General features: G+C 38.6%; 1 protein-coding gene across 42 annotated transcripts in view; it reads left to right on the forward strand.

The window, feature by feature from the left end:
• Positions 1-14,790, forward strand: part of MAP4 (microtubule associated protein 4) — a 157,793-nt gene that overhangs the window by 48,721 nt on the left and 94,282 nt on the right. For all 42 annotated transcript variants that reach the window (XM_069561500.1, XM_069561503.1, XM_069561507.1 and 39 more), the window contains exon 2: positions 12,681-12,922. In XM_069561500.1, coding sequence (XP_069417601.1) covers positions 12,700-12,922 — 223 coding nt within the window. In that variant the 5' untranslated portion in view covers positions 12,681-12,699. The remainder of the gene's footprint in view (positions 1-12,680; positions 12,923-14,790) is intronic.

Raw genomic sequence — 14,790 nt, forward strand, 5'->3', positions numbered from 1 at the left:
CATTGTTTCTATCTCTGGGTTTATAAAAGAACCTGGCTGGTTTATAAAAGATGGTTGTTTTGAGACATTAGTCTGCCATCTTCTTAAGCAGTCTGCTTTCTGAATAAAATCATATTCCTTGCCTGAACAACTTGTCTCTTAGATTCATTGGCCTGTTGTGCGGTAAGCAGAGCGAGCTTGGACTGGGCAACAGGCTTCATTGCTCTGAGGCATGTGAAATCTTTCCAATCCAGGGATCAAACCTGTGTCCTCTGTGTTGGCAGGAGAATCTTAACCATTGGACCACCAGGAAGTTTGCTTTGCCTATTTTAATATAATCCCTGAGCTAAGAATGGCTTCTACATTTAAAAATAATTGACAGAAAATTAAAAGAAAAATATTTCATGACAAGTGAACACATTTGAGTTTGTGTCCATAAGTAAAATTTAATGTAACAGAGACACTCTCATTTCTTTATTGTCTTCTGAAGCTTTCATACTGTAATGGCAGTGTGGAGTACAGGCAGTTCTGGCTATGCACAGTTAGTTGTTGAGGACCTTGCTTTAGCACAGTAGTTCAAGACTATAAAAATGGCCATGCAGGGTGAAACTGTGCAAAGTATTAATAATCAATGGGAGGGACTTCCCCGGTGGTCCAAGTGGTTAAGATTCTGCCCTTCCGCTAGATGGGGCACCTGGTTAGGAAACCAAGATCCCTGTGTGCCATGCAACAGGCAAAAAAAAAAATCTGTGTGAAAAATTATTGTGAACTTAAGAAACTTCTCTTGTTTCCTGTTATAAAAGCATAGGGAAATGGAAAAAAAAGGAAAATGAATATATAGTACAGTGTAATTTAAAACATTAGAAACATTGAGAATTAAAATGTTTTCTTTCATAGTAAAAAGCTTATCAAGAGTTGTTCTCTTTTTGTGATATGACGTGGAATGGGCCTCTTCTCTCTGCCTTGGCAAATTGTCATCCTGGTTTCTAAGTTTGGCTCAGCTTCCCACATTGTTTGCTTTGTGTTTTCAATGTCACAGTGTGCCTTTGAGAATTGTTTTAATGTGAAATATCTTGCCTGTGTCACTTCCTCTTGGACATCCTCATCTTTTTCACCAAAATACATAGATGAACTCACCTTTACTGAGTTCCTCTGACTGCATGTACCGACTCTGGAGTGGCTGTAGAGTCTGCATTCCCACAGTGAAGCTGTTGCTTCTGTAACGCCATTCACATTCAATTTGAATTTCACTTCCAATGTTACTCTTCTTTAGTTCTTTGCTACACTTTCATTTTGACCAGTTCCCTTTTAAAGCTACCTTTTTTGTAAAACGTCACATGGGTTTATCACTGGTAGACGAGGCAACACACGTTTATGCTTGAACTGAATAACAGATGCTCAGTCACAAGTCACTAACGGGCTTTGTGACGTGATAGGTCACTAATCTTGACGCACAAACTGTTATTCATGTAGTAATTTGTAGACTGAAGAGCTAGCAGCAAATTTGTGCTTTATGCAGTTATTCACAGTTAATATACTGGAACTTGAACCAGGTTGTTGAACTTATAATTTTTCACTACTATCTTGTCTGGTTTTGATATCGGGGTATATTACCAGTAATTATATAGTAATGACTAGCAAATACCTAAGGTACAGCATTCCAGGCACTGTTTTAACATTTTATATATTAGCAAATCCATAAGTAGTTAATTCTGTTATTCCCAACTTACATGTGAGGAAACTGAAGTAAAACAAGAAACTTGCCCACGGTCACATAGATATTAATTGATACAGATATTAAGATTGAATGTGGAAGACTCAGGTTTGATCCCTGGGTTGGGAAGATCCCCTGGAGAAGGAAACGGCAGCCCACTCCAGTACTCTTGCCTGGAAAATCCCATGGACGGAGGATTCTGGTAGGCTACAGTCCATGGGTCACAAAGAGTCAAGACTGAACGACTTCACTTTCACTTTCTGGTAGTCCAGTGTGGATCGTGGCCTCTAACCTACTACATTACACTTATATACATTATACTTATATTAGTCTCATAAAATGAGTTGGAAAGCATTCTTTTTCTAATTTCTAGAGTTTGTGTTAGATCAGTACCTTAAATATTTGGTAGAATACTATAAAACCCTTTGTGGGGTGTGTCTGTATGTGTGTATGTGTTTGGAAGATTTAAAAATAACTTTCAGCTTCTTTAACTGATTTCATACTGTTGAGGTTTTCTATTTATCATACTTTGAATCAGTTTTTGTTATATATATTGTTTTAGGAATTGATCTTTCTCATCTGCTCTTCAAATTTGTTGTCGTCATAATCTTTTTTTTCTCTCCTGCATTTGTGATATTTTTCTTTTTCCTTCCTAAAATTGTTCATTTATTCCTTCTCTTCTTTTTTGAACAATCTTCCCAGAGGTTTGTTAACTTTGTTTTTTAGTTGCTATATCATGTCTGACTGGTGACCCCATGGACTGTAGCCCATCAGGCTCCTCTGTCCATGGGACTTTCTAGGCAGGAATACTGGAGTGAGTTCCCATTTCCTTCTCCAGGGATTTTCCCATCCTAGGGATCGAACCTGTGTCTCCCACATTGGCAGGCAGGTTCTGTAGCACTGAGCCACCGGAGAAGCCCCTGTTAACTTTATTAGTCCTCAAAGAGGACTTTTACTTTGCTGATCTATTCGTCTGTTTCCTTGTACTTTATTTTTGTTTATGAGTTTATTTTCCTTCCTTTGATTTTACTGAAATTTATTTTAATCTAAGATATATGTTAACCAATTAATTTTATTCTTCTTTTCCTAATATAAGCACTTAAGACTAGGGACATTGCTTAAATTCTCTTTTTAGGTATATTCCACAAACCTTGCTGTGTAATTTTTTTGGTATTCAGTTCTAAGTTTTTTTTTTTCATTATTATTATGGTTTAATCTATGGGTTATTTGTAGTGTTTTCAAATTTCCTAATACATTAAAAAATTCAGGTTTTTATTTCTAATTTGTTCATGGTTCATAAATGTGGAATGCATAATAATTTTAAAAATATGAGACATTTCCTAGTATACATTTATTTTAAAAAGAAAGTTTTGTGAATGCTGGAAGAGAAAGTGTCTTCTCCAGTGTACCACGATACTTTCCAGTGTAGTCTAGTAGTTCTTGTATATTGAATTAAAAGCTTGTGTGTACTTGCTGATTTTTGTCTTGATGTGTCAGTTTCTGGCAGAAGGTTTACAACAACATGCCCCTGTGAAGTTGGATTCATCTATTTCTCCTCATTACTATCACTTTTATGTGTTTTTGAATATCTGTGTTGTTAGATGGGAACAAGTTTAATATTTAATATTGATAAATCTTGGTGAATTAAAATTTCTGTCATTTTATTTCTACTAATGGTGTTTTTGCTTCGAGTCAGTTTTGTTGACAATTACATGCCTACACCAATCTGGTATGCATTTTGTTACACAGTGGAACCTTCTGTAGTAGATGCTGCTGGTGCCCTTTCTGGATTCCCTTAACCAGCCAGTGTGTCACTCAGCTAATGACTGCTTTTCAAGGGTTGCAGTAACCCGGCCCCCTTACCTCTTGGTGGCACTGACTCAGGGCTGCAGTTGGGCTCCATAGCTTCCCCAGGGAAGAGGCAGAGGCTGGCCTCAGCTAAACCCAGTTTTACCTCCCTTCCCTCTCCTACCGCTTTCTCCTGAGGGTACTCTCTCAGTTTATAAGAAATCCCTGTTTCAGGCTTTTCTTCTATTAAACTGAATCTAAAGCGTCTACCATCTCAACAAGGGAGAACTTGATTTCTCTTTCTAGTGTTAAGTTGTACAAATCCTGTTTCTTGTTTTGTTTTGGTGAACTTCATCTTTGATATATTGGGTAGATTTTTGTTTAATTCAGTAGCTCTCAACTGTGGGCGTCCTTCAGAATTAACTCGTTTTGAAATTGCTGGACTGTCTCTAATTGATCCTGTGCCTGTGGCTTTTCACTTTAAATCAGATCTTTTCCTCTATTTCAGGTAAAATGTTAAAGGGTTTTGTTAAATAATAACTAAAAAGGTTCCTTTGACTTTTCATTTTGCTTGTTTGGTTTTCACTTTATGGTAAAGGTAAGACATTTACCACCACTAAGGCTACTCCACAAAATGCCTCCTAAGTACTCCCATAGAGTTTATGCTGTCTTCTTTCCTGCTCAGCAGAGGGGAGCCACTGTGCTCCAGCACTGATTCCGGGTCTGGTGTATACAGCAGGCTCCTTCAGCTGGGTCAGTGTCGACCCCACCAAGAGCAGGCTGGTGTCATGATACGGAACAAAGCACAACCAGCAGGATGCCCGTGTGATAATGACGCCAAGAGGAGTCCCTTTTTTATATTAGATGCCTAGGATAAAAGGTGCTTTCTTTTCCATCTTGAAACTCGGAGTTCAAGGTGGGCTCAGGAAGAGAGACACACTGTGAGTAAATAATTACAGAACTATGAGCACAAATTCCTATTTCCTTAGTTCTATCTTCTATTTCCCTTCACTTTCACTGACGTTTTATACAATAAAGTATGAAATACCGTGGCTCTGAACTTCAGAGAGAAACTTCACTTAATGGAAAGGTTTTTCTTAAAACAGTTCTCTAAAGCTAAGAACTGATCAGTCATGATTATTCCATCCAATTTCCCTAACCTAAGTAGCTTAAAATTCCGTAGTATATTTATTACTCCCTGACAGAGACAGGTGAGCTGTTGCTATAGAGATTTAACATTTTGCCAATTATAGAAGTTTTAATACTTACATAGCGATGTTAACATGATGGTGGTAGCTGATCTCTTGAACAGAAAACAATTTGTTTTTGCCACATTGCATCACGTTGCTGTGCTTTTCTAGAAGCAGAGCTATTTTTATTGCCCTGCCTAATAACGATAAGATGACCAGCCTGGAGAGCTGGCTTGTCTGGTTACTCCCTGTTAGCTTTCTTTTCGTGATGGCTGTGTCACAGGCCATGTTTGGAAAGTAGAAGAAATGAGGTGAATATTCTTCATTAGTGATGACCCTTCCACCTTGAATCTGTTCATTCTTTTTCCAGTTCTGAGTTTTGTAGCTTTGGCACCTCTAATTAATTTTATTTTATTTTATTTTTCTCTAATTAATTTTAAAATAGGCATGTTTTTCATTATCTTCGGTTTACCATTTTAGAGCTATATGTTTAGTTAAGCCCTGTTGTTTTTTTTTTTTTAAGACCCTGTGTTTTATTGTCTTTTATTGTTTCGGCCCATCTTCTGTGTAAAGTAAAGCACTAAGAGAAGATATGCACATTACTTAGGGTCTTTCCCCTTTGGGACCTGGTAGTTTACAGGAGCTCCCTCTATAGATTAAACTGTACTGTTATAAGTATAGACGATGTATTAGTCCTGAATAGTACTGGAGACCAGATTCTAAAATGAAGTCAGAGAAAAGGTGATAGATAGGATGTGGACCTCAATTGTAAGACTAGAGGAAGACAATTGTAAGACAAAGAGGAAGTAAAGACAATTTGAAGTATGGAGAGCAATATGAGCCAGGGTATGCACTGATAACATCAGCGGTCTGCTTGTAAAATGGCAAGCCTGTCTTTTGTGACTGAAATGTATTATAGAGACCCAAGTGGAAAACTGCTGATGGTTGTAGTAGGTGGTAGACCTGGGTCCTCTCAGATTGTGTGGCCTTGGTATTATGCTAAAAAGTTTGTTTTTATTTTTAAATGTGTGTTGAAGTCCTCTTCAGTCAACCAGGATATTTTCCTGATATTCAGGTCTTTTCCCAACTGCCTTCATCCTTTAAGAAGGAAAGGTAGAGCAAAAAAATAAATTTTGAAGTGTAGTGATATCACTGCAAAACTTCAAGATTTTGCCAGTTTTGTCACACGCTGCGTCTGTCTGGTATTCTCCGGATCGGCTCTTAGCCTGATCCTCAACCCCAGTTTCATTTACACGGGATTTGTTTCTCTGATTCTTTGTCATCTGTTAAAGTGAGGAACTTGAATCCTAGGTTATGTGAACTATTTTTTTTTCAACTAGTTTTTGTTTTTTTTTTTTTTTTAAAGCCTTTAGAGATCTTAAATGTTTAGAGATAATTTTTGGATAAGTATAAGCAAACTCTAGAGGTTTTTGTGCCTGCTAGACTGAGGTTACATTAATTGGGACGAATAGCAAAGGTTTAAAAAATGCTTTCCCTTTTTCAAACTTTGGGGGCATTAGGTATTGGGAATCATCTTAAGGTTCACCCTTCTTTTAAAAAAACTGAGAGAAACGTTTGCTCTTGAGGATGGTTACAACAGGAATGTTAAGTGCTGTGTCATTGCCGTCTCTTGTTTTGGCGCACGTAGCTAGTCTTCAGCAGACATCATGCTGTCTGTATCACATGGCTAACAGTGGGAGGTATCTAGTGTAGATTCTTCTTGGGGAAATAGATTTAAATTTACTTGGATAGAAATGTGGCAGGTGCTTTGTTTAGAGACCCAGAATGCATTCAGTCAGGATGGAATATAAGCTGCCTGGATAGCTCCTGTAAGTAAGCAAGCGAGGCTTTCAGCCTCATGCTGCAAGGTCTTAGTTATGTGAGCATGTGTGTGCATGTGTGTGCAGTGTTTTTGTATTTACAGGACAAGGCTCCCTAAAATAGCAGTGCAAAAAGGAATTCTTTGCTGTGGGGACTGCATGGAAGTAACGTGAATCAGTGTGTTCTTTCATACAGGAATCTCACTGGGTGATGCCCTCAGCTATTCTAGTAATCAAGGACGCTCTCCTGTTGCTAATCCTATGATGAACAGGACAAATGGTGGTGATAAACAGAACCTCGCCAAGCCTGGAAATTCCATCAGTTCGTCATAGTACAGCTGTTGTCCTTAGTGCGTAGGGAGGCACCTGGGGGTGGAAAATTAATATATTCTACAGGGGGGGTTGGAGTTTATTGCTCAGGACAGTTAAGATGTTGCTGAGCTGTCTGTTGCCATTTCCAGCCTGGTTCTGGGGAGGAGCAGGAGAAATTGGCTTCAGCCTCAGGGCTGATACGTGCCTGCAAGCTGTGTAAAGAGCTCTTTTGTCATTGTTGTTCAGGCACTCAGTCATGTCCGACTGTTTGTGACCCCATGGACTGCAGCCCTCCAAGCTTCCGTGTCCTCTCCTGTCTCCTGGAGTCTGCCCAAACCCATGTCCATAGAGATTTGGTTTTACTTCAAAAGAAATACTGTTTTGATTGAAAGCATAAATCAGAGTTTTCAAGTTAAATAAAGTAAAAACAGAGCACAGCCACCAGACGAGGTTCAGCTTGATGTGTGATAGACCTCTGAAAGAATTCATTAAAACAAATCTGAGGAATCAAGTCCCCATTTAGTAACTGAAGGCTTGCTGCTGCTAAGTCGCTTCAGTTGTGTCCGACTCTGTGACCCCATAGACGGCAGCCCACCAGGCTCCTCAGTCCCTGGGATTCTCCAGGCAAGAACACTGGAGTGGGTTGCCATTGTCTTCTCCAATGCATGAAAGTGAAAAGTGAAAGTGAAGTCGCTCAGTCGTGTCTGACTCTTAGTGACCCCGTGGACTGCAGCCTACCAGGCTTCTCTGTCCATGGGATTTTCCAGGCAAGAGTGCTGGAGTGGGGTGCCGTTGCCTTCTCCAGAAAGCTTGCTAGGCAGACCAAAAAAGTCTCATGTTGAATATGAAATCCTAACGATGCAGACTATACCTTTGACCTTGTCAGATTATACGTGATCCCTGGGACTTTCTGGGATGCTGGGTTTCTTCCAAGCCTGAGGAACAAGCCCTGCATTTTGGCCACAGCACACTCTTGGGATGGCAGCTTAGTGCTGGCTTCAAAATTCTGTCAGGCAAAAAAATAAAGGGAAGAAGAAAATATTAGCCCACATATCTTTACAGTTCCATGTCTTGTCCACAACTCACCCCTCCATTCCCACCCCCTACTAAACAGGACAGAATATCAATCATGGAGACAATTTAAGTGAGTATTATGAACAGTCTCCTACCTGGAAGAATTATTATTAAATGTTTCTTTATTAAATTGGTTATTTGAAACTCAATGCATTTCCCTTAGATAAACAGTATTATAAGTGATGATTAATTTTGGTTCTAAATTAATCCAAATTACTGAGAAGAAAGCGTCTTCCTTTTTTCTAAAACTGACAGAGTATTTCAAAAGGTTTCTGAGCTTGCTTTTGGCGTTCCTCTCTTCCTTTTACCTCCTAGGGCCTCTGGGCCCGTATACCTTCTCCCTACTTGGTTACCTTATCCAATCTGCTTTATTCCCTGAAGTATTCCATGTTGCTACATTATATTTCTTCCTTTTTACCCTAAAACCAGAAACTCAGACACTTTCAATGGAATTTATCTCAGGGGTGGAGAGGAAAGCAAACTTTATCACTAAATACACACAAAGCGGAATGATGGCCCTTCAAGGGGTGTATGTCCCCTTATGTCCCTTTAAATTGTGAAATAGGGTTCTGTACTTCTAAAAAGAGAATGCTAGCGGTGCAAGTTAATCTTAGTAGAAGTTTGGCTAATGTGACCAAATGAAATGAAAATGCAGTGGTTATGAGAAGTGTCTGAGTATGTTGGTGGGAATTAGGCTTCTGTTCTTTTTCATGAGTTTTCTTCCACCAGTTTAGTTTCAGAGTTTAGCACCTTTGGTCGGGGGCTGGGATGGGGAGAAAAGTAGAGGAGGACAGAGGCAACAACAGGCCATTTGCTATCTAGAATGCTAATTTCTCAGCAGACAACGAGACAGAAAGTGCACAGATCTTAACTGAGTGACTATAGGTAAGACTGACCTAAATCTCTGGGAGCTTGAAAAGTTACCCATACTTCTGTGCATTTAAATTATATATGAACACTATTTAATCTGTATAGACCTAGAAAATATTTAGTCCAGTAATTAATTCCAGAGTTTGTGATCTGAAGTAAACCATACAGAAGAGAAGGTGCTTGTGACTTCATCATATATTCTTATTTACTCTTTATGAGCACATAGCTATTAATAGTAAGGCTAGTCAAGAGACAAAAATTGTCTTCTGTGCTTCATCATCATGTTCTGTCATTTCCTCTTGCTTTGGTTTACCTAGATATTTTCAAAATCCTCACTAGATAATTTCATGTCAGGCATGTAATCAGAATGAAGATCAGATGTCTGGAGTGCTGTGTTTGAAAACGGTGTGCTCTCGTGCTTGGTTAAATAATATGGGGCTTATTTTCTGGCAGTGTGGTGTCGTATCTCCTTTGATGTTAGCCAGAACTGGGTGGAGTTTTTTAAGCTGCAGTGGGATTTGCTCAATCAGGGCTCTGTGCACTGGGGAGTTGGTTTTTAGTCTTTCTCTTTGCCAAAAGGCCTTTGCCTTTTTAAATAAACCTGAACCTAGTTATAATTGAGAGTACTTGATGTATAAAATAATAGTCACAGGGAGGGTCCAAGTGATGAAACTGAATTTTAAGTAGTTTATCGAACAGTCAACCTCAGGAATTGTTTCACATACCATTCTCATTTTACAGCCTAGGGAACTCAACCCTGGAAGGTGACCCACTCAAAGCCAAACTGAGAATCAGACTGAACTAGTGAAGCACGGAAATGTCTTCACATTTCCATAAGAAAAAAAACAGCTTTTTTAACAATCTCTTGTCAGCAAAGTCATTCAAAGTTAACAGTATAAGCAACTATAATCAGTATTTTACAATAACCTATAAAGGAAAATAATCTGCAAAAGAATATATATATATATCTTCAGTTATATATATATATATAACTGAATCACTTTGCTGTACACCTGAAACATTGTAAATCTACTATACTTCAATTTAAAAAGTCCAAACTCAGATAAGTTTCTCTGTTATCTATACAGATAGAAGAAGAAAAGCATAAATAGTCAATGTGAGATAATTTTTTTAAATGTAGATACTTCTCATTCCCAAGACTATGTCTTTGGATTTTCTTGAGTATCCAGATTAGCGAAGGACACTGTGTGAATAAATATTATTAAGTGACCTTAACTGTTTCTGTATGTGTTAAATGACATTCATTCATGAGCTTATTAAGATCAATTTTGGAACACCTGCAGAACTAGCTTAACAGATCTGTAGAGCACCTAAGGAATTTATTATACGTGTTTTCAGTTCAGTTCAGTTCAGTCGCTTAGTCGTGTCCGACTCTTTGCAACCCCACGAACTGCAGCATGCCAGGCCTCCCTGTCCATCACCGTCTCCCAGAGTTCACTCAGAGTCATGTCCATCGAGTCTGTGATGCCATCCAGCCATCTCATCCTCGGTCGTCCCCTTCTCCTCCTGCCCCCAATCCCTCCCAGCATCAGTGTCTTTTCCAATGAATCAACTCTTCGCATGAGGTGGCCAAAGTACTGGAGTTTCAGCTTTAGCATCATTCCTTCATGAGAAATCCCAGGGCTGATCTCCTTCAGAATGGACTGGTTGGATCTCCTTGCAGACCAAGGGACTCTCAAGAGTCTTCTCTAACACCACAGTTCAAAAGCACCAATTCTTCGGCGCTCAGCTTTCTTCATAGTCCAGCTCTCACATCCATATATGACCACTGGAAAAACCATGTTTTAGAGTAGAATAATTATAATTGAATAATTTTCTCCTTATTAAAAACGGGGCCTTTTGGGCTAAAAGCCAGTATTTTCACTTCTGCTGGCTAATATTGCCTTTACAGAGTCATGTTCCATAAGTATGTTGTGTGTGTGTTTAAATCATACTTCTATTTATATGTGATGACATGAAAAGAATAGCTAAACTGTGTTGAAAGGCAGATGCTGGGTGGTTGGCTGCACGACCCTCCCACTTTCCAGCTGTCAGATTTTCTATCAATTTTACCCTCTTAAGCGGAATGTAAGCTGCTGTTCATATTCTGTAAACCCCATATCAGCCGAGAAAATGGTTTGGGAGGTTGCAAGGCAGGCAGGAGAGTAAGATTACAGTGAATAAAAAGCTGCCCTCTGAGAATCTGCACTCAGATAAATGAGGTTTAAAAGGTTTTCCTGGTTTTGTTTGTGTTTTCACCAGTATCCTAAATTAGGGAAAGTTGGAGTAGATTGCATGAAGTATTATAGAAAAGTAGATCTGTTGGGCTCTTACTGTGTATTTTTAAAGATGGTACAGGTGTTCTTACAAGGTCTCTTTGACTATGAAACTGTTTAATTATAGACATCCTTTATTGTTTTTTGCTCATAACAGCTTTCAAAGGCTAACTGTAATAATAGTTACCATAAATAGAAAAGGGAAAAGCGGTTCCTTTTTATGGAACCCTTTGACATTCATCAGGCCTTTACAAAATTATTTTTTGTGTGTGGCTGTGCTGTGCGGCCTGTAGAATCTTGGTTCCAAGACCAGGGATTTAACCCACCCCTGGCAGTGAAAGTGAGAGTCCTACGCACTGGACTGCCAGGGACTTCCCATATACTTTTTTTTTTTTTAAACCAGTGTATTTGTGTACATTTATGTATATAAGATTTTTGTTTAACTTAAAAAAATGCTTTTATTTATCTATTTATTTATGGCTATGCTGAGTCTTTGTTGCTGCAAGTATTTTTCTCTAGTTGCAGCAAGCAGGAGAAGGGGCTCCTCATTGTGGTTGCTTCTCTTGTTGCGGAACACGGGCTCTAGGCTGGGCGGGCTTAGTAGCTGTAACTCCTGGGCTCTATCAACAGTTGTGGCCCACAGGCCTAGTTGCTTCACAGCCTGTGGGGTCTTCCCAGATCAGGGATTGAACCCATGTCTCCTGCACTGGCAGGCAGATTCTTCACTACTGAGCCACCAGGGAAACCCTCCTATATACTTTTTAGTTTTAGGTTATGTTTAAAAATTGAAAGCTTGGTGTTCTGTAAAGGTAGTAACGTACATGACCACAGAGACTGCCTTCTCTAGCTAATTCAAGGAACATGCCTGCATTTTTCATGCCAGCAGGGCTAAGTGTAGCTTGGTTGACCAAGTCCTTTACAAGTGATTCATGAAGCAGTATTTACCCTTACAAGATAAGGCCCAGATTCCTAGTCTCTGGTAAGGAAAGTGATTTCACTTGCCTGATAGTACTTAACCTTTTTTTAAAATAAAATGGGAATGTAACCTAATCTGACCTCATTTTGTATGTATTTTTACCCCGGTGGCTCAGTTGGTAAAGAATCCGCCTACAATGCAGGAGACCTGGTTTCGATCCCTGGGTTAGAAAGACCCCCTGGAGATGGGAACGGCTACCCCAGTATTCTGGCCTGGAGAATTCCATGGACTGTATAGTCCATGGGGTGGCAAAGAGTCGGACACGACTGAGCCACTTTCATTTTAAGAATTACTCTGCACATGATTTGGAAATTAAGATAAATGGAATAGTTAAAAGGGTTTTGAAGACTTGAAATCAAAAGACCTGATTTGAATTCTTGTGGCTAATAAACCTGGATAAATATAGGGGTCTTCTTTGCCCTTCACTTTCATTATTGTTGAAAAGGACAGAGTGACACGTGCTCTGTTTACCTCCCAGGATGTGAGGAAACAAATTTACTTTGGGTAAGACAGTCTGTTACTGAGCTTTGGTTTTCCATTCTATAAAATGGGAGAGTCTTTTAGCTTGAAAATTTTGCATTTTAATTCCATGTTTTGTTTAAAACAATGACAAGAGTTTCTAGGAATGTTTTTCTCTTTGGCACTGCTCATCACATGAAACCTTTTTTCCCCATTAACCAGGCAGTTGCAGTGGTGCAGAATGGCTGACCTCAGTCTTGCAGATGCATTAACAGAGCCATCTCCAGAAATTGAGGAAGAGATAAAACGGGACTTCATTGCCACGCTGGAGGCAGAGGCCTTTGATGATGTTGTGGGAGAAACTGTTGGAAAAACAGACTATATTCCGCTCCTGGATGTTGATGAAAAAACCGGGAGTTCGGAGTCAAAGAAGAAACCATGCTCAGACACTCGCCAGGTTGAAGGTAAGTAATTAAATTAACCTGGACATAGGTTCAGAAAGTAGGCTAGGGACTACACTTTGGGTCAAATCTCACAGACTTTCGAGGAGACTAAACTTGAGTTTTTAAGTATAAGCACTTTCTCTTTATCTACCTGTCTTAGAAACCAAGGAGGTAGGTTCATTACCTTTTAGTTGAATATGTATTCTTCAGGCTATAGATTACTCTTAACCTCTTAACCCTAAAGTTTCTTCTGTAATGTCTCAACTACTGTATAATCTGCTTATTAATTTCCTAAATTAAACTGCCTGCTATGCCTTTCTTTGAAAGTAGCTTTGTAAAGTTAGATACTTTATACCAAGACTTAATTTGGATTGGAGTCAGATGCCACCTGTCTTTGCAAATAATCCTAGGTCAGGATTAAAAAATGGATTAAATCCTTTAAAAGAGATTTGCTACCTTTTTATATTGCTGGATCAAATTTGCTAACATTGGATTGAGGAATTTTGTATTTATGTGCATGTGGGATATTGGTCTGTTTTTTTGTAAGGCCTTGTCTGGTTTTAAAATTGAGGTCATGCTGACATCATAAAATGAGTTGGGAATTGTTCCCTCCTAATTCTGTTTTCTAGAACGGTTTGTGTTGAATTGATTTTTTTCTTTAATGTTTGACAGATTTTTTCAGTGAAGCCACCTGGACCTGGAGTTTTCTTTGTCAACTTTTTGACTAAGAATTCAGTTCCTTTAAGAGATAGAGAACTGTACATGTTTTCCCTTCTCAAGTGAGCTTTGGTGGTTTGTATTTTTCAAGAGATTGGTCTATTTCCTCTAAGTCATTGAACTAATGGAAATGAAATTATATTACATATTCTTCTAATGTCGAGGATCTCTTGTCATGTCCTCTCTTCATTATGAAAATTTGTTTCCTCTTTTCACTTGAGGAGTCCAGATACTAGTTTATTAGTTTCTTTTTTTTTTTTTTAAAGATCTAGCTTTTGGCTTCATAGGTTTGGTTTTTTTATTTTCAGGTATGCAACATAATGTGTCAGTATTTGTATGTATTGTGAAATGATCACCATAAGTCTAGTTAACATCCATTGCCACTATAGTTATATCTTCTCTTCCCCATGTGATGAGAATTGCTAAGGTCTGTTCTCTCAGCAACTTTGAAATATAGTACAGTGTTATTATTAACTATAAAAACTATGCTGTACGTTGTCTCCTTGGGATTTATTTATTTTACTAGAAGTTTTACTGTTTGGACTCCTTTCACCCATTTCCCACCCACTCCCCACTTCTGGCAACACCATAAAATAGGCTTTTAATGTTACGTATTTCTCTCTAATCCAAGTTGTAGATGTGTCCCATAGATTTTGATATGTTTTTTTATTTTCATTCAGTTCAAACGTTTTCTATTTGCCTTATGAATTCCTCTTCAATCTGTCAGTTATTTAGAAGTATGTTCATTTCTCAGTATTTAGGGATTTTTTTTTTTAATGTCAGTTAAGTCCAGTTGGTTTATAGTGCTATTCAGGTTTTTCCTGTCCTTGCCTACTTGTTCTCATGACTTGAGGAAGATATTGGAGTTCTGATGAAATTCTGTGGACCTGCTTCTCCCTTCCATTCTGCCAGCTTTTGCTGCGTGGAGACCTGTCGTCGTGTGCATATACACTCACATTGTTATGTCTCCTTGATGAATTGACCTCTTACCGTCTCTCTCTATTCCTGGTAATTTTCTTCTTTCTGCATTTTAATTTTCATCTTGCATTAATGTAACTACTCTAGTTTTCTTAGGCAGTGTTTGCTTGGTATGTTTAACTTCTTCCTTTCACTTTCAACAGGTTTCTTTTTTACTATTTATTAATAATGGGTTTCTTAGAATATAGGTGGTT

This window comes from Ovis canadensis, chromosome 19, assembly GCF_042477335.2.
Source record: "Ovis canadensis isolate MfBH-ARS-UI-01 breed Bighorn chromosome 19, ARS-UI_OviCan_v2, whole genome shotgun sequence".
Taxonomy (NCBI): domain Eukaryota; kingdom Metazoa; phylum Chordata; class Mammalia; order Artiodactyla; family Bovidae; genus Ovis; species Ovis canadensis.